At 48.1% G+C, this 20,435-nt stretch overlaps 1 protein-coding gene across 3 annotated transcripts in view; it reads right to left on the bottom strand.

Moving 5' to 3' along the window:
• The window catches only part of TTC28 (tetratricopeptide repeat domain 28), a 484,889-nt gene that overhangs the window by 7,012 nt on the left and 457,442 nt on the right, over positions 1 to 20,435 (bottom strand). For 2 of the 3 annotated variants that reach the window (XM_075059934.1, XM_032769852.2), the window contains exons 14-21: positions 19,856 to 20,035; positions 11,169 to 11,889; positions 9,697 to 9,821; positions 7,960 to 8,191; positions 7,403 to 7,479; positions 4,702 to 4,725; positions 3,716 to 3,845; positions 1,263 to 1,370 (exon numbers count right to left, since the gene is read on the bottom strand). In XM_075059934.1, coding sequence (XP_074916035.1) covers positions 1,263 to 1,370; positions 3,716 to 3,845; positions 4,702 to 4,725; positions 7,403 to 7,479; positions 7,960 to 8,191; positions 9,697 to 9,821; positions 11,169 to 11,889; positions 19,856 to 20,035 — 1,597 coding nt within the window. The remainder of the gene's footprint in view (positions 1 to 1,262; positions 1,371 to 3,715; positions 3,846 to 4,701; positions 4,726 to 7,402; positions 7,480 to 7,959; positions 8,192 to 9,696; positions 9,822 to 11,168; positions 11,890 to 19,855; positions 20,036 to 20,435) is intronic. The other variant, XM_075059935.1, reaches the window with a different exon arrangement.

The raw sequence follows: 20,435 nt of genomic DNA, 5'->3' as shown, positions 1-20,435 counted from the left end.
GCATTTTGAGATGCTTGGAAGGAAAGTGCTGCCTCATAGAATCAGAGGGTTAGAAGGGTATTGCTGAGCACTCTACAGCTGTGGTCATAGGACCATGGCTATGGCAGGCTCACTTAGGACAAAGATCTAGACATGCTGCTCGTGCAGTCACCTTAGTCTAGCTGCCTCAGTCCTACACGGTACCATAAGGGAATGAACAAATCCAGTTTGCAGCCATCATAGGCGCACAAGGCACTAGTGTGAGAGTGACAGGACCCGGGACTGTTACAAAATATCAAACCTTGCACTGATGGGAGACCAAGTCAAACCCAGCTCAGGTCAGGAATGAGCTGGTATTTGGTGGAGCTCAATCCTGGTCCCGGTTTACAAGTATCCACAAAACAAAAAGATATGACCGCAGTTTGCAGCCCTGTTGGCAGACTTAGCTGAGTGAAAGGCCAACTGACGGAAGCTAAACTCCCCTCTCATCACTGAGGCCATCTCTCCAGATTGTAGCTGAGGCATGTTTGACAGGTGACAGTCCATACTGCCCTTATGGCCTCTGTTTTATATCAATAGAGGACTTCAGTGCTGTCCCAGCACTAATTCATACGACAGAGTAGTAGAAAATGGGTGATGCCCCTGAACTGTGTAAGAGACACAATCCATATTCGCTTGACTGACAGCCGCTCTCTGTAGAGAGCTGAATGCCCTTCAGTTTTACTCTAAAGGAGATTTAGCTCCAGGGGAACTAGTTACTTGGTGAATCGTAGAAGTTAGAGATGGAAGTGACCAACCCATTTCCCAAATTTTCCTCAGAGAGACAGAAATCTCTCCAGATTTTCTTTTGCTCATCCACACCCCGTATCCTCTGCCCAATCCTTGCCCATTAAGTGTCCCCTTCCCCCACGTTATGCCTAGTTCAGTGCACCACCCTGGGCCTCAGACACTCCACCCATAGTATTTGCCAAATAAACTCCCCCTCCTCCTCAAGTCCCCACTTCTCAATGTTTGCAGTGAGTCTTATAGTCAGAGCAGTGGTGGAGAGCTAGCTGCCCTGCTTCGGGCCTGTCTAATCACACAGGGAGCTCTCTGGCAGACCACTCACAGGCTTGGGAAGTGCCACACACCCCGGTTCACGAGAGGAGTAAAAAAATTCACAGCAACTGTGTGAGATGCTTTCGTTTGTGCAAAAGATAATAATATTCCACTTCATTAGATACCATCATCCTGCAGCCATCAGCTGGAGCAGGAGCAAATAATGTCACAGCAGGTAGCCTTACCAAAAAGTGCCAGCAGGGACTGGAGAGCAAAGTGCATGGTCCTCCTATTAGCTTGTTTCCCAGTTTTCAGTATCACCTCCTCCTGCCCAACTTCACAAAGGTCAAAACCTGCAGGAGAACACAGAGCAGAAAACTATTTCTCACCCAAAGATTCAACTTCAACTGGTCCCAGTAAGTTACTGATGCTGCACATAATCCCTGTACAGCAAACAGACACGAGGACCTTGCAGCGGCCTCACTCAGTGCTGTCTCCTTTGTGCCAATGTGCTGTAGCTGCCTGGTTAGTATTTAATATTTCTGTTCCGGTAAGTGCCCACGTGTCCCACTAATGATTGGGGCCTTACTGTGCTGGGTGCTGGTCAGACACATAGGAAGACACAGTGGAGCTTACCTGGGTAGGATGGAGGAAAGAAAAATAACCAAATGTGTTCTATTTTATTGATATATACACTAGCAAATGTTTTCCTGATATTTATAAAACAGAGTCAGTGCTAATTATGCCCCATGTGCCCCCTTAAGCAGTTACTGACTGGCTGATCTTTTAGAGGGATCGTAGCAGCAGTGGGCCTATGGAGAGGGCAGTGGCCTTGGAGCTCAGTGCAGGAAGGGTTCAGGGCAGTCTGGAGAACGCATGAGAAGCTGATGCACGGAAGGATGAGGCTGGAGGGCAGACAGGAAGGCAATGACTTATCTTTGTCTTCTTTTCACTCCATTTCCCTAGCAGCGGTACCCTCTCTTTGACTACCTACTTACATAACCTTGCCAGAAAACGGGGCCCAGGCAAAACTGCGCTGCTCTCAAATCAAATGGAAGTTGCCACTTGAAGTCAATAAAACCCAGGTCCTGCTGAATGAGGTGGTATTAGGGTGCAGAAAGAAAGACACAGACACACACAAAACTCCCGGGGGAATTTTGCACCACTGCGCAATGCTGAATTTAGCAGAAATTAACATGTACACAGAATTTCCCTTCCCACACAGAAATGGACTGCAGTGCTCCTAGCCACCACTAGGGGCCACTGGACTCAGCAGGGCCCAGCTGGCACATAAGACATTTCCAGGGAGAGGGAAAGGGAGCTAGAGTTCCCAGCATGCCCTGAAGGAAGGAGAGGGGGGCATGCAGGAAACCCTGTGCAAGCCTGGAACCAAACATCAGGCTGTTTCTTTTCCCTCTGGATCCCTGGGATCTGGGGGTTTCAGGGCTTCGGATGTATTGACTGAGAGGGCCCCTGCAGGTGGGCTCTGGGAGGGAGGGGGTTCAGGTGTATTGACTGAGAGGGCCCCTGCAGGTGGGCTCTGAGAGGGAGGGGGCTTGAGTGTATTGACTGAGGGAGGGCCCCTGCAGGTGGGCTCTGGGGAGGAGGGGGTTCAGGTGTATTGACTGAGAGGGCCCCTGCAGGTGGGCTCTGGGAGGGAGGGGGCTTGGGTGTATTGACTGAGAGAGGGCCCCTGCAGGTGGGCTCTGGGGAGGAGGGGGTTCGGGTATATTGACTGAGGGAGGGCCCCTGCAGGTAGGCTCTGGAGAGGAGGGGGTTCAGGTGTATTGACTGAGGGAGGGCCCCTGCAGGTGGGCTCTGGGGAGGAGGGGGTTCAGGTATATTGACTGAGGGAGGGCCCCTGCAGGTGGGCTCTGGGGAGGAGGGGGTTCAGGTATATTGACTGAGGGAGGGCCCCTGCAGGTGGGCTCTGGGGGTTTCAGGGGTTTGGGTGTATTGACTGAGAGGGCCCCTGCAGGTGGGCTCTGGGAGGGAGGGGGCTTGGGTGTATTGACTGAGGGAGGGCCCCTGCAGGTGGGCTCTGGGGAGGAGGGGGTTCAGATGTATTGACTGAGAGGGCCCCTGCAGGTGGGCTCTGGGGAGGAGGGGGTTCAGGTGTATTGACTGAGAGGGCCCCTGCAGGTGGGCTCTGGGGAGGAGGGGGTTCGGATGTATTAACTGAGGGAGGCCCCCACAGGTGGGCTCTGGGGGGGAGGGGTTGTGGGTATCTGGCCCGCAGCTGGGCTCGGGTGTGGGGGGGACGGGGGGCAGAGAAACAGGAACTGGGTTGTCACAGGGGTTTCTTTAACTCTCTACTCCTGGAGGAATTTTTGTATGTCTATATTGTTACAGACATACTTGCTGACAGGCATTTTGAAATAAATTACCAAAATAATTGAATCTGGCGTGATTATGTAGTGTTATTTTGACAAATAAAATCTGCAGAATTTTTCTTTTTTTTTTGGCGCAGAATGCCTCCAGGAGTAATACATACACACAAAGTTCTCCATGTGGCAAACACACGGGGAGAGCAATCTCTGCTCACAGTGATTGGAGAAGGATTCACTGGGCCAGGCAATGAGCAGCTGGGCCATCATGTCCTACATACCAAATGATGTAAGCGGTGAAGGTGCTTGTGAAATATAAGGTGTTGGATGGCCACACCAGACAGCAGCAATAAAACAAGGAAACATCTTACCTAAGGCTGCCAGAAACTCGTGGCATCCAGGAAGCCTCCAGAGCTGGACACTGATGGAGACCTGTATTGGTGCAGAGGAGAAATCCTGCTCCTTCTCTCCTGCTTGGAGTTGAACCAAGACCTGATGTAGCTGAGGATGACAGAACAAACATCAGCCCTTCCATATCAACCCATTCACCTCCTGGCTGACATTCCCAGCTGGTGGGGTCACACCCAATTTGCCATTGTCCTGGATAGTCACTAGTCAAGGTGCTGCCCAGTCCTGAGAAGAGACACCCAAAGATCACACTCTGAATAGAGGGAGTCACCCTGGACATGCTGCTGGGAAGACTCCAGCAGGGACACGTGAACCCCTGTGAGGTGAGTTAGAGTGGGTCTGTTGCCAGAGAAAGGGCAGGAGGGAAGTACAGTATGAAAACTGCAGGAAGAAAGAAAAGGAGGAGGTGCTTAGTGGCTGCTGATGGCCACTCAAAGGCCATTCTGTAACTCGGCTATTTGATCGGGCGTGAAGCCAAACCCAGGAACGCCCCATCTGCTCTAAACAAGACAAAGTCAGTCATGTGAAACAACCAAAGGTTTCCCACTTTCTAGGACCTCTAGGAAACAGTTTGTAAGCTGAGCCCAAGAGACAGGAGCGCTAGGGTGAGAGCAAAGCACTTTGTTACCAAAACATGAGCTGGACAACCAAGGGGCATGTTCCCCCTCTCGCACTCCCATGGAACTGCATTCACACACATAGGGGAAGGCCTGGGTGAGGAGGAGGGAGAAGGACAAAACCACACTCCCAGCCTCACCTATACTACGCTTGCAGCACAGGCCCAACACCACAATGTCCTTTCTCCCCATTAGCAGTAATTAAGCAAATCCCAGGCCTAAAAATTTGGTGACTATTAAACTGTAACCCAAGGAAATGGGGCTGAAGAGTTTTCCAGAGCCCAGGGCTTGCCTCTGCACACGAGTAATGTTCCCTGCTGTGTGGTACTCACCATTCCCACCATATTTTTAACAGCCTTCAGGTCGCAGATAAGAAGAGAGAAAAGGAAAGAAGGAAAGAAAGAACAAACATGGGTTATTCTACATTATAGCGTGCACATGGCATGAAGCCCTGTAGGGCTGAAGTAGGTCATCACAAGCCAGCCCCCTCCTGCAAGAGGCACAGCACGGAGCAGGGGAGAAGGGACAATGAGGGTTGGGAGTGAAGGGACCAAACAAGCAGGAACAGGCAGCTCGAATCTGGAAGTCCCTAAGCTGTTAAAACCAGAGCTGGCAGTTCCCAGGCAGCTACAACTCTGCCAGTGAGGAGATGAGTCCCATCCATCTTTTGACAGGAGGTGGAACATAAACAACCTTCCCCTAGTTTCCTTTCAGGGGCTGTTTACTGGTATTTGATGCAATCTATACTCCCTAGCATTCCCACCGCACGTGCAAATGAAGATTATGGCCCTTATCTCTTCCATAAAAAATACACACAAGCAGCCCAGAGAGAAGGGAGCACGCTCACTGCTTTGGTGTTCCCAGGAACACTTTCCCCTCCTCAGATACTGCAGTGAACGCAAGTCAGGGATGAAGGCAGCAAGCGTCATGGCAGCCTTGAAATCCACCTCCAGAGAAACCTCCCCCCAAAGCAGCACCACCTAGGTCCCAAGCCGAAGGGTCTTTTCAGTGTGTGTGACTTTTAGCCCTGCAGGGTGCACGGAGAGGAGAATGGATGCTGCAGAGGGGAATGTTTGTGCTGTTTCAAATGCTGGAGCTGCTCTTTTAGAATTAAACAACCTGACTGAGGAACAGAGCAACTCACACAAAGCAGCTTCACCAGAGGCACCTGGTCTCTGAACACAAAGAAGACTGGATGGAGCAGTCACCCAGTAGCGAGGTCATACAGGCCTGGGCAAAGTAGAAACCATTGTCTCCTTAATGATAATGAATGCTCAGTACTTACCAACCCCCATGGAGGGAGGATCACTATCCCCATTCACAGATGAAGCAGCTAAGACAGAGGTCTCAGCACCACAAGGTCATAGTGAAAATGCCATGATCTGAGCCCTGGTACCAGAGGGTGGTAACTTTGGGATGTGGCTGAAGCAAGATTGCAAGAGATGGGACCCAACCTTCCTGACCCAGTTCCTGAGCCTGACAGGGAGGCTGGGGAAGTAGCATTACAAACTGGCTGCCTTCCTCTCAGATTGTGGGGGGCAGTATGGTTCTGGGCTTTGCATTTCAAGGAGCCTGGCTTCCATCAGCCCCTGTACCCAGGCATGCTGTCTGCTGTATTTTCACATTCATGCAAAATCCTGGGCAATGCCAGGAGTCCCTAAGGAAAAGGGATGATAGAAGCATTCAGGAGAATAAGACCTGCTCCATCTATACCACAGAGGTACAAGCTGGAGCTGGGAAGGAAATAGTGTCAATGGGCTGTGGCTGTCAATCGTTCCCCTGTGGTTTTCATCAACTTGCAGGACTGGAAGGGACCTCGGGAGAATTTCTGGGGGGATGGGCTGCAACAGAGGGGAGAGCTAGGCTGAAGAAACCCTAATTTCCTGCCAGCGCTATTCCTGTCTGGGGCTTGGCCTGCACAAGAACATCTGCAGAAACAATGCACATCTCCTCTGCTATTTGCTGCAGCAGGCAGCTGGGGAAACTGAGTAAATCGTCTGTTAGCTGCATGCAGCCATCTGAAGTCTGCTTTTTCTTGGGTGATTTAATTGTCTGCGGCAAGAACACAAACAGGGAACAGGCAACAGTCATGTGGACATTTTTATAGAGAATGTGGGATTGTTGTCCTTTAAACTACTTGTTCCATTTACTCTGGGATTCCCTCCCTAATGGTTGTCTGCACAGCCGCAGCACTGGCAATATGATTCCTGCACAGGAACTCTTGGCCTGATGATCCAAAGGAAGCCCTCTTAGCTAACATGGGAATACTTGACAGAGAGGGCACAGGTCCCAGCTGCCCACTAAAGTATTTCTCCAGAAAATGTGATACTGGTGGTCAGGAAAAATCTGTGCAAGACATGGGGATGGTGAGCTACATGCCTGTTCACAATTCATTGTGTGCCCACCTGCTGGGGCAGACAAACGGCCTGGTCTGAAGAGCACTCAGGGGATGAGGAACATGTTGAAGCATGCCAGCCATGCTGAGGGCACAATGATAGAGAGCTGGGTCGGGATGGACAGGGTGAAAGAGTAAGGAAGGCTGGGGTAATGGAGCTACAGGCAGCAGTGCATTCCCACACAACAGCGGATCTTACAAAGGCTGGAAACTTGTTTGGCAGAGCTCCGAGCTGCTCACAAGTAACAGCACAGGTCTGAGCGGCACTGGACAAAGCATTAGGGAATATCCTGAAGGGAACAGCCCAGTACAAGTTTTTAGCATGATGGGCTGACTGGGACCTAATCAAGTTTTCCATCCCTCAGTGCTAGGATCCCACCTTCCTCAGCTGTACCGTACAGCATGTCTGGTGTGCATGTCACATGCTCTCTGTTCTGTCATTGAGCTGAGAAGTCCAGCAGTGTGCCTGCCCCCCATGTGCCAAGGCATTCACTCACTCAAGCAGATGAGAGAGACAGTTTTTGAACTATGGACACAAAAGCCACTCTGTCTATTTTGCTCTGCTAGTAGCTCTGGACTCTTTTACCCTAGGAAGAAGGATTTAAGGCATGGTGCTGTAGTGTCACCACCCTACTCACCCGGTTGATAAGCTGTTCTCCAGTCTCTGAAGCAGTAATAAGTTTGCAAAGTGCCTGAAGTGCCGGGTTAGGCAAACCTGAAAAAAATCAGAAGCCAAAAAGTTTGTTCAAACCTGCCTCTGAATTGCCTCAGAGAAACCATCCCAAAGCAACACATGGGCCCAGCTTCCCATACTAACGAGGGCTCCTGAAAGGGGCTGTGGTTTCTACAAACAGTAAGGATTTTACAAGCTTTGCACCTGATGAGCGAACTCCCGTCTGGGAGCAGGGAGAGAGGAACAATAACACCCTGGCTCCTCGGGCATTGGGACCAGAGGAAAATGAATGGAATCTGTGGCTGAAGCAGCCATGTTCTCACTGCAAAGCCTGCTTTAGGGCTATGCTGGGAGCAACTGGTCTTACCTCAATCCCATTCTGTGATTTTAATTAGTCCCTGTAAAAGCACCAAACATCATCTGAACAGTGAGATTTCCCACTCCTCCCATCCAAGAGGCAGCAGGTGGACAAGAGCCTACTAAGGTGGATGATGCCAGAGCCCCCTGTGGCCTGTTCCTTACCTAGGAGGGACTGGATGGTGGTGCTGCATTGCTGTAGCCGTTCACCGGGGTCTGAAGTTGGGAAAAACACTGCAGCTGGAAGACCACTCGCAGGAGGGTCAAGTCGAAACCCCACAGCAGTCAGTAGTGCCTGCCAGCCTGGAATGCCACCAACTTTATTCTCCACACTCTGCTGAGAGGTGTACATGGAATTGTGCTGCCCGTTCTGGATTCGCTGCAGCGACTTCTCCACCTTCCAGGATAAAAGACTGCATTAGCTTATTCTGCAGAAAGTTTACCATTAACCCTTTCCTCGTTCTGCAGTGTCAGGAGCAGAAAGGCATCTCAGGTCAAGGGGTGGGCTAGGTGACAGACTATATGGCAATCAGCCTCAGACAGGAGTGGTCAGGGCCCTTTGGAACTAGAGACTCCACTGATTCACGTAGAACTGTAAAACGAGAAGTCAGGCAGCCTATAGTAGCATCTTGGATGGATGGGCGCCATGGAAGACTAGGCTACATGTCTGACTGGGAGGAGGAATCTGCCCATTTTCCAGCCTATCTTGAAGGGATGATTTCCCGTAAGCCAGGTGGCTGTATTTGTCCCCACAGAAATGCCGAGTTATGGTTTCCAGCCTCTTGGGTCTGCTGCTGACTACCAGGGTATCATGTTCCACATGCAGACTTACCACTTGGATGGTAAATAGCAAAATATAGAACCCTCCTCCCTTTCCAGCCTGATGCAGCTGGGATCATCATCGTCGACTAATGCTGCCATTACAACATGGACATTGCCCCTAAGGAAACTAGGAGGGTTCTTTCAGAGAAAAGGTGTTACACCGATGTGAGAGGATCATATTCTAACCATCCCAGAGTTTTACCTACAGATCACATCAGTTGCAGCATTCCCTGCTCCCCAGAGCTGGTTATTGGTACCTATGGGAACACCACCATCTCGTTAAACTTCCACGTGTGCTGCTGTTCCGGGGTTAAACCCCGTGGATGTCAGTGTGGTATTTTCTGGTGAAAGCTGTCAGCTAAACAGAATGTCCTGTGTCACGCAGTATTAGGTGACAAGAAGGGAAGGACCCAAAGAGTCAGTTCTTCTGTCTAACAAACCTTGCTGCTTTAGATCTTGCTCTGTTCTCAACTGCAATGTTCATCCTTGGCTCAAAGCCATCAGTCCTTAACATCTGTACAGAGAGCATGGTCACTTGGCTAGCAAGGAAGGAGACACACTACAGTGTTTTCATTCTCACCTCCCTACTTCTTGTCTAGTTCACAGCAATTCTGTCATAGAAACAATTAACCTTAGTGACAATCTCATTTTCAAAGCACAGATCTGCTCAGCAGCATATGCAAATCAGCTGGGTCCGATGGAGGGATTTTATTTGTCATGCTAGCAAGGTGAATCTCCGCCTGATATCCCATTCTTCTCCCAGGGACAGGGAGTAGCTGCAGGGATGACACAGGCTGAGGGAGGAGAAGCAGGGTTGGGGGTTTACTCCTGAAGTTATCCCCACCCATTCAACAGTCAGAGACACCTTGCCACAGATGACATCATCTTCCAAAAGTTAAGAGGAGGCGTCTGCAATACTCCAAGGCAGGGACCCACATTTTGTGTCTGTATATTTTGATGGAACTTTCCAGGCTGCAGGAAGGAGCCTTGACAGCCTCTCCAAAGCAAGACTGCAAAGGTCTTATTGCTGCCTCTCTGGCGCTGCAGGGGCTATTCTTATGGCAGCTCCTTCTCGCTTACCAAATGTAACAAGACTCTCAAGGCATCTCGTGCTCTCTCCGGGTGCTGCAGAATCTCTGTCAGGGCCTGTCCAATTAGCGAGGAAGGGCTGTTCAACTTCACATCACTCCCAATGAGCATGAAGCCTGCAGGATTCAGAGGAAGAGCTTCTTAATCGCCTCTTGTCCCAGAAAAACAAATACTCTGCCTCCCTCAAGCTAACAGAAATGAATAGCTCATTGCCCCTTGCTGAGTTATGTGCCTACCCATGGAGAAGGGAGAATACAGAACAGCTGCCTGCACGCCACCCAGGCACCTAACTTCTAGGATTCTTCTTCAATGCTCTCTGCTCTCCCCCTTTATGAAATCAATACTGTTTGTGGAAAAATGTGGCAATGCAGAGAGACTTGCCCTAGCATGCTCCTCATCTCCTTTACAGGAGTAGAAATCAATAAAAGGTAAACACTGCCAGCAAACAATAGAACAAACCCTGAAAATGGAGAGCTGCTCCCGTCTGGGGAAAGATGCCCGCTTTGCCCAGGCCGCTAGCTTGCGCACCATGCAAATATCAGCCTCCCCCAGTGGCAGTACAAGGAACTCTTCCTCCCGCCCCTGTACACTCGTGTCCTCAACATGGCTAGGGTCACACGTCAGCTTTTGGTGGCAGGTCTACTAGTTTGCTCCACTATGATCTAACCCAAGTGTGCAGAAGACATGCACTGAATGAGACTGTCAGTTCTAGAGAAAAATGCTGCTGTCGTGGGAATACTGCCAGCATTCTTACAAACTCCGGAAAAGTCTCATCTCTCTGGAATTCTGGGACGTTCTTAGGGTGGGCACTATTCCTCATAGTCTCTAGCCAAGGTACAAGAAGGGTGAATAGTCTTGGTTCCTTATTTCTCAACACTGAACTATCTAGCACATTTAATTTTAAAATGTTGAATTAAATACGCATCCTCCTCAGTGGATTGCCGCACCGTTGTTACAGTGCCATTCAAGAAACACCCTCTACCCCACCATTACACTAATGGGAATCAAATCTTTCTGCTGTACCGTGCTAGACAGCTATCAGTAAGAATAACGCATCCTGATCTGTAATCTGTCGGGAGAAAAGGAATCTTGTCTGTTATCAGCTGGGGATCCTGGGTAATTTCCTGCCTGCATGGCCCTTAGCATATCAGGTCTTCCTAATGATTAAACCTGCCTAATGAGACAGGTGCATTTCATACGCTGTAAATTATGTCAAACACGTGCTCTCCCCATTGTTACATTGAAGAACGGATATTTCCCACTGGCCAGTCATTCAGCACATTCAGAGAAGAATCAGGTCTGATACACAGCTTCTGGCCACTGTAAGGACACAGAGTGTTACTCATGCACTCTGCTGCTAGCGCAGCTCCTTGCGCAACACAAACACACTGGTGTAAATGTCTCTTCTACAAACTCTTTCCTGTTTATTATGAGAACAGCCCCAAAAAGCAGATTCTTCCTACCTGCCCAGTTGGATGGATAGGAGAACTGCTTGCTGCTCTGCACTGTTTTCATGGCCTCTCCGAGGGCTGCGCTGGCTTTCATTCCATTAAGGAGGGAGGCATAGAAGGCGTGCACAAACATTTTGGAAGCGGCAACAGGAACAGGCCAGAGTGACACCAGGACACACTGAGCCCCAGCAGCCAGGAATGCCCGTGTCAACCCAACGACCCCATCAGCAGTGACTTTGCTGTTGGACTCTTGGTAGGAGCCAAGAAACACTAATTTGACAGGAAGCCGCAGATCCAGAACGTCAGCTGCTGTGAGCAGGAACTCCTGGAGAGGAGGGCAGTCTGAGATACTCTCCACATCACTGGCATCATCTTGCATCCGGAGGGATTCTGGAATTGTGTAGGGATTCCCAAAGGAGCTCTTGCTATTGGCTGGGTTGCTATCAGCATTGGGTGTTAGGACCAAGGCAGCCAGCTTCCAGGAAACATGGGTTGCAAAATGGACACACTCTGCCTGAGTGAGTGCGCTCATGACTCTCTCTTTCGTTGCCACGCTGCCAACCAGAGGCTGGCAGCCAAGTAATTCAGATACCATATAGGCCTCCTCTTCTGCAGAGGGCATAGGCCCCCAAAGCCATCTGTCCATCACTGCTGCAGGGAGTTTGGGATTTCCTATGACAGCTGCCATTGAGGTAGAACTGGAATAAGCAGAAGCATTCTTCTTCAAAAGGGACTAGAAAGAAAGAGAGAAAATAGGGGTCAAAGAACTCTCTGTTGTAGCCATGGCCTTGCAAGCGTCCTGCCTCCCCACAGGAATGTCTAGGGTGGCCAGCAAGGTGGTTTTATCATTAGAACAATGCCTTGCATTTCTTTAGCCCCTTCCATCCAAGCTGTACTCCTTTACATACCAGCTCAATTCGGAGGCAGGTGTGAAAGTAGAATGAATTATATTGTAAAAATAAGAATGGATTAAAGAAATGTTGTATGTACCTTTAAGCAGAAATAAGAAATGTTGAAATATAGGTGCCAGGAAAAGAAACATTAGGCATAAATAATGGTGCTAATGGCGAAACATTAACAGAATATCAGTAATAGTTAGTAAGGAAATAAGATATGCATGTCTAGCCCAGGTAAACTTATCAGATTCTGCTTCCTTTGTTATCTTGTTAAGTTCTCGCCCTTTTATCTGTATAAATAAGATAGTTTGTGTCTTGCATGGTGCTCACATTATCTGGGTGTTATTAGCAGAGCGCTGTGCTAATAAAACAGAGTGGTCTGACAAACTGTGAGTCCTGAGTCTAACTTTGACACAGGGCAGAATTACTACTTCCTTTTCTGGGCAGAGGAAATGGATCCTCAGAGAAGGGAAGTGACTTATCCAAGGTCACACTGGAGGTTTATGGCAGAGCCAGCAATATTAACTAAATCTCAACTTCCAGCCTTGTGCTGTAACCACAAGCCCATGCCTCCTCCTCGGTCCAGTCACTCTGTACAGCACCCCAGTAGTTTAATTATCTAGTCTGGCATTGATGAGCTCTGGAAATGGGGATTCCACAGGATGAAAAGGTACTTACCTGGTGCAGTAACTGGAGTTCTTAAAGATTTGTGTAGTGTGGGTGCTCCATGTCATGATATGCACATGCCTATGTGCTCTTGTTTGGAGATTTTCATCAGCAGTGTCAGTGGGTCCATGCCTGTGCCCTAGATACCCTTGTGCCCCGATCTGAGGAGAGAGAGGGAGGGGTGGACCTGCCACCACTCCCAATCCTTCTCAAGCATGGAAGTAGAAAGAGTCAGACTCCAAGGCGCCGGGGGGGGGGAGGGGGGAGGGCATCCACAGGGACACACGTCAAAGAACTCCCACTACCATACAAGGTAATTAACCTCTCCATCTTTGAGTAATGTCCCTATGGGTGCTCCACATCAGGAGATTTCTGACCAGTACTTCCATCGTGGAGAAGGGTGCCAAGGAGGTGGATTCAGTTCAGAACATAGAACAGACTCGCCGAAAGCCATGTAACTGCATCCAGACCTGACAAGAGTGTACTGCTAGGAAAACATGAACCCAGGACCAGGTGTCTGCCCTGTCAGGATAGGTATGTTTTTCAGCAGGGCTGCTGTGCTAGACTGATCCCTGGTGGAATGAGCAATGACTTTTGAAAGGGGAAGCAACGGGTGGACATATCAACACCTTGTCATGATGAAATACCATATATGGTGAGTCAGCCATCAAAGCTCCAAGCTCCCCTATCCTCCTCACTGAGGTGACAGGTAAGAGGAACTTAGTCTTAAGGGACAGATGAAAGCGGGAACAATTCAACATACGTTCAAAGGGTCTTTTTTCTCAGGGCATTGAAGATTAAGCTGAGGTCCTGTAGTGGAGTTGGTTCCTTGACGGAAGGGAAGAGGTTGAAGAAGACTTTGATAAATCTTGTTGTGGTTGGGTGAGGTGAAAACTGAAAACCCTTCCATTGTCACCTGAAAGTGAGACCAGCCATTTGTATGGCACCGTAGTAGCTGGTGTTGCAAGGTATTTAAAGTGCCAGATATGCTAAACATTTGTATGCCTATTTATGGTTGAACCTATATGCACTAAATTTTTACATTGTTTTGTTTCTGAGTGAAGTTATATACAAAAAAAACTGTAAGTTGCACTTTCACGAGAAAGAGATTGCACTACAGTCCTTGTACGATAGGAACTGAAAAATACTATTTCTTTTATCTTTTTTACAGTGCAAATATTTGTAATAAAAACAAGACTATAACGTGACCCTGGTACACTTGTATTCTGTGTTGTAACTAAAATCAATATATTTGAAAATGTAGAAAAAAATCCCAAAATATTTATAATACATTTAACTTGGTATTCTATTCTTGTTTAACAGTGCAATTAAAACTTCAATTTTTTAACTGTTTCACAGTCCTAGTTGCAAGCATAACATATTATGTTGCTATGGAGGATAGCCTCCTGTGCGGTCCATCTTCCTTGAACTGTGAGGTTCTGGGAGTGGGCACCCCAATCTATCAGAGAGGTGCCTATAGTGATGACTCTCATGGGAGGGGGTTGCAGGAACAGAACTCCTTTTGTGTATCTTCTCACCAACTGAGAGACTGAAGTACCCTCTGAATAACCGGCACTTGTTTGCATTGACTATGCTTGTTGAGGGTATAGAGAGTTATCAGCCAGGCCTGAAGACACCAAGACTGTAATCTTGCCAAGGGTGTCACAAATGTACAAGCTGCCATATGACCCAGAAGTTGTAGGCAAGGCCATCCTGCAGTTTGCGGGCTTTGAAACAAGGTTGGACATTGTGGTAAATCTGTGTTTGGGCAGGTATGCCCTGGCAGTGGAGGAGTCCAGAGTATCCCCAATGAAGTCTCTGCACTGAATGGGTATGAGAGTAGATTTTTCTGTGTGGAGGTGGAGATAGGGCTTTACTATCTGAGCCTGTAGAAACGAAAGGCCTTTCAGGAGCCAATCATCCGGGCAGGGGAAGACAATTATTCCCATCGAGCAAAGATGGGCTGTGGCAACTGATACGACCTTGGCAAAGACTCTTAGGATGGTGGAAAGGCTGCAGGGTAGGACATGATACTGACAGTGATCTCCACCTACCACGAAATGTAGGATTCATCTGTGTGAGGAGTGCATGGCGATATGAAAATAAATATCCTGAAGACTGAGGGAAATGAACCAATCTCCCAGAACCAGAGAAGGAATTATTGCTGTGGTTACCATTCTGAACTGCTGATCCTAGACGAAAGTATTCAAGTCCTGAGGTCCTGAATTGATCTCCATCCCCCATTGCTTTTTGTGACCAGCAAATACCTAAAGTAGATAACCCTTTTTGGATGAAGTCCAGTGGAATGAGTTTGATCAGCCCACTGTTAGGAAGAACTGTATCTCCTTTCTCAAGATATCCTTGTGAGAAGGGTCCCTGAAGGAGGACAAGGTGGGGCACAAGAGGGTGGTAAGGAGGTGAACTGAATGGAAAAGCCTGTGGAAACCACCTCCAGGATCCATCTCTCTGAGGTGATGAGCTCCCAGGAAGGTATAAAATAGGAAAGACAATTCCCATAAGTGTGGAGGTCGGGGAGGTGCAGCATAGAATCTGAAGCAGAAGGGAGATTGTGACCCTTGACCAGTCTGAGGACGCCACTGGTTGGGAGGTTGCTGTAAAGGAGGGCCCTTTCTTATGGAATCTGGGCTTCTTCCTAAGGGTTTCAGCCAATTGTGTGGGTGGGTAGTGGACTAGAGGGATCACTGAGCCATCTGCGACCTTGTGTTGTTTTCTTTTTGTTGCAGCTGTATAAATGCCCAGAGATCATAGGGTCACCTGAGAGTCTTTGAGAGAACTGAGAGACCCATCTGTGGTGTCAGTAAACAACTTGGGTTCTACAAAAGGAAGATCTTTGACAGTATTTTGGACCTCCTGGGAGAAACCAGAAGACTGCACCCAAGAAGCTAGGTGCATGAGTACTGCCATAGCCATGGGATGCATAGCCCTGGTGAAATTGTTCTCTCTGATCCTGAGGCAAGAGTTCAGTAAAGGCTAAGAACTTGGAATAATTTGTGAAGACACACTTTGCCATCAGTGCTTGGTAATTGGCTACTCTGAATCGCAAAGAAGCCAAGGAGTAGCTCTTGTGATCAAAAAGTCGCTTCAGCTCTTTGTCAGATGGTGCTGAATGGAATCTGTGCTGTGTGTTCCTCTTATTTGCAGCCTCAACAATCAGATTGTTGTATGTAGCCTACGAGAAAAAATATTCTGAGCCTCTGGGTGGAACACAGTATTTTTTTGTCAGCCCATTTGCATGTAGGCAGGATAGTAGCTGGAGTTTGCCATACCGGGCATGCTAGAGCTAACAATGTCATTGACAGGAAAGGCAATCCTGGCCGGGGGGAGATGTATGATGAATGTCACCAGGGAGCGTTGCAGTTCCTTTATCTCCTCCAACAGAATTTGTAAACTGTTCACTGTACATTTCCTCAGGTCTTGAAAGGCCTTGAAATCATCAGGGTAAGATGGTGGAGGAGACATGATCTCCACCTCCATCTGGTGAAAAGAAGGACTTGTGGGAGGAAGGTGTTTCTTCCTCATCAGCTGATTCCTCCTACACAGTAAAATGCACCGGAGGGACAAGGCTTGAGGTAGCTGGTTGTTGCTCTTGATATTTTTCTGGTCACTGTAGGGGGCCCACAGGTTCAAACATATCCTCTGAGGTGGGGCATAAGGGAAAAGGGGAGGGCCCCAAGGTTGTCCTTGCCAGTCTCTGGATATATTGCCTGCTGGGAGTTTCCTTCTCAGGTTGGACCTCCAGGGAACGAGGCAGAGGACCCTACTACAGACACCTCAGAGTCAGATGAGATATCATCCCCCATGTCCATCAGAGGAGCAGAAAGTGCCAGTACCAGAGATCAAGTCAGTACTGGGCCCCAGGGAGGTAACTTGTACCTTTATCAGTAAACACGTTCAATAGCTGGCTGGTTCATGAGGCAGCACCAGGGGAAATCATGTTGGTACCCACTGGAAATCTTTCTCAGAACCCTCAAAGAGTCTGTGTGGGGACCCTGGCATAGATAGAGGGCAAGTAGGTTCTGTAAAATGAGTTGGTGCCTGTGGAGAGTGTCTCTCAGTACTGGTCAATAGTTGTGATTCTTGCTCTTCCAAGGTGGAACACAGGCCTGGACAGTCTGGGCACTGAAGATAAGGATCCTGAGGAGTCGGTATGTCAGGTGGAGACAGTACCGAAGAGTGATTGGTATGTGATGAGGATTTTGTCTAGACTCTGGAGTTCTTATGTTTTGAAGGTATCGGGTCTGACGCCAAGGTTGATGGCACTTTAGGAGGCTTCTCAGTATGTGGCTTCTTTGGCAGTGTTGTGGAATCAGTACTGGAGGGGATGGGTGCCTCAGTGATGCCAGTAGTGGGATGTGAGGTCTCCTGGGGCACAGATGGGGGGTGGAGGGGAGTTTTCCCTTCTCTTATCCTGTTCTGGAGAATGGGTCGTGTCTTCTTTAAAGGTCTGGGTGGTGCTGCAGTGGGTCAGGGTCTTTGCTTACTGCCAGAACAGAGGTGGTGGGTGGGGCTGACATACAGCGGGATGGCTTGGACCCTGCGGGTCTTAGTAAGTGAGCGCTCCATTAACAGGGGTTTTATTCTATCCTCTCTCAACCTCCTAGATCTGCTCTTAAATCCTGAGCAGATCCGACATTTGGAGGGGATGTGAGACTCCCCAAGCCAGCGGAGGCAGTTTGAATGTCTGTTGCTGCAGGGGGAGACCTATGGCAAGTCTGGCAGGGTTTGAAGCCTGACATGTTGGGCATAACCTGCACTTCAGACCTTGGGTTGAGGCTCAAGAAAAATTGGGCAGAAGGAGAAAGTTAGGGGGACCCCTCCCCCCAACACGAACTGTGCTAAATAACAGAAAACATAACAGACAGGTGTACCTGAGCCACATGGCCCAGCTAACGGCAGTGCAGTGCTCCATCTCAAGCTGCAGGTGGCTTAGCGGGAGCTGGAGTGGTGGCAGGTCTGTCCCCCATGAGGGGCCTGAGCGTGTCTAGCACGCAGGTGCAGACCGCTGGACGCTGCTGATGAAAATCTCCAGTGAAGAGCACATGGGCACATGCATATCTTGACGTGGAGCACCTGTAGGGACACTACTTGAAAAAGAATCCTTTTTCCACTGACTAATCATTTTTACAGTTAGGAAGTTTTTTATCCTATTCAACATACGTTTTTCCTGTTGACCTTGTTTATATTTGTCAGGTTATGAAATTTAAGGAATCTATTATGAGCTATTTCTGAAACAATCAGTACTGTGAAGGGTGAATGAACCAATTCCTGCTTGTAAATCCCTTTGGGATGTTCAGGATGAAAAGTGCTTTACAAAGGACGAAATAAAAATCATTCCTTAGCTGGCAACAGTTGCAGATGACAAAATTATGTAGTAGTCAGGTTTAGAAAAGACTGTGAGGAGCTTCAGAGGGACCTAACCAAATGAGGCAATTGGGCAGAGTTCAATAAATATTTCTTTCTGTTTTTGGAAAGAAGCAGAATGATATATCACATGAGGATGAAATATTTTCCATTCCATTAGTAACTAAGGAGGATTTTAAACATAGACTCTCTCTAGGACTCTAGGACTGGAAGGGACCTTGAGAGGTCATCGACGTTATCTTAGGGATAAATACTTTTAAATCAAAAGGCACAGATAACCTACACCCAAGAGTCCTAAAAGAGTTGGCTGAGGAAATCTCTAGCCTGCTGATAATAACTTTTAACAAATATTGCAATACGGGGAAAATTCAGGAACACTGGAAAAGTGCTAATACTGTGGCAATATTCAAATGTGTGTAATTATAGCGTATAAGTATTTTCATGGGAAGAAATTACCAGGTACTGAAGGAATTTTTAATCTAGCAGAGAAAGGCAGAACAAGAATAATGTCTGGAAGCTTAGGCCAGACAAATTAAAATTATAAATTAGTGAGTGATTAACCACTGAAACAAACTACCAAGGAAGTGGTAAATTTTCCATTTCTTGATGTCTTCAGACTCAGACTGGATGCCTTTCGGAAGACACGCTTTGGTCAAATATAAGTTATTGGGTTCAATACGGGTGTAACTGGGTGAAATGTAATCATCTGTGATATACAGGAAATTAGATGATTTAATGAGCCCTTCTAGCCTTAAACTCTATGAATCTATATCTAGTGGCTGATGAAGTTCACTGCTGACAAACACAAAGTAACAGACACTGAAAGGAATCATCTGAATGATCCATATGCATTGCTGGGCTCTAAATTAACTGTAGCTGGGTGTCACTGCAGTCAGGTCAACAGAAACCTCTGACCAACAAATGTGCTGTGGCAGTTCAATATCAAGTACTGGCCAGAGACAGAGACAGATTGATTCCTGGGGGCTAATCCAGAATGGGAAACTCCAAGTCATCTACATCAACAGCAATGATAAAATCAGGCCCATCCTCCTATTTAGACAACTGTTTCACACAGCAATAATGCAGGATGTACCATGGGACGCTGTTCTGAGCAATTGGACCAAGATCTGTGGCATTCTATGATGTTATGAAGTTGGCCTTGAACTCCCCATAGACTTTTGGGCTTTTAGAAGCAGAAGGTTATTGCCATATATCAGTGAAAATAGTGTTTCCCCAGGATCTGCTTAAAGTATCAGCTTTGACCTGTGTCCTCAATGTTATGAGAAATCAGTGGCCAGCATCACAGGGGAACAGGCAGGCAGGCAAACATATGAGCAGAGTGCTAGGATGTGATTAACTCACCAGGAAAACTCAGTTTAGGTCACTCAGTCTGCATGGGAGCTCAACCCACCCAGAACCTCCAGTCTAGTTAAGAAAGAAATCCGAACCACTGCCTTGACATGATTTGTGATCTCCTTGGGGTAGGGACCGCACCTGACTCTGTTCTGGAAAGCATCAAAGTACACTGTTAGTGCTCAGCATATTCAGCACCAGTGCCCTGGAAGTTGGTAGGTTTGTGATTTCCATTTTCATAGCCACTGGAAGAGACAATAATCCCTGCGGTTCAGTCTGGGGCCCTTGCAGGGTGAGCCTTTACAGCATGGAGCGGCTTCAGGTCTCACATGGCATGGATGGGGCCCTGCATGTCTCACACCTCACAGCAGGAGCATTGGGAGCATGGGGCTGGACCAGTACCTTGGAGTTGGGGTTCAGTGACTGGATGGATGGTACTGCAATGAGGCTGAAGCGCTCGTAGAGGTACTCATTTGAGGAACTTCCTTTCAGGAGTGCAAAGGGGATAAGGTACAGTTCTCCCTCTAGAACTAGTATCAGCTGGCGATGGCGGCCGACTGGACCACTGGAATGCATCAGACCCTGAAGAGGAAAGACACACAGGCAGCTCAGTCCCCTCGTCTATACAGCCAAAGAAACACTCCATGCTCAGGCCCTGCTGTAAGTGTCAGGCTTCCAAGCTCCCAGAATCAGCAAACCTGAATCATCTGTTTTAAAAATGCTATTCAGCAGAGCACATTTGACCTCGGATGCAACACCTATCACCCTGGCATACTTGCACTGATTAACAATTCATTCATGAACAGAAGATCTCTAGCTAGATGCACTGGACTGGGTTCTACATCTTTGCTGCAAAGATCTCAGTAGGCACAAGCAGCTTTAGGAAAGTTAGTCATTCTCCAGCCTTGTCATATTACAACTACCATTCCCACTTAAATTCAAACCTTCCTATTCACCGGAAGATACAAAGGCTCACATTTGG

This window comes from Chelonoidis abingdonii, chromosome 22 (assembly GCF_003597395.2).
Source record: "Chelonoidis abingdonii isolate Lonesome George chromosome 22, CheloAbing_2.0, whole genome shotgun sequence".
In the NCBI taxonomy this organism is placed as follows: Eukaryota; Metazoa; Chordata; order Testudines; family Testudinidae; genus Chelonoidis; species Chelonoidis abingdonii.
Note: the sequence above shows the minus strand (reverse complement) of the source record. Positions and strands in the feature narration are given on the sequence as shown.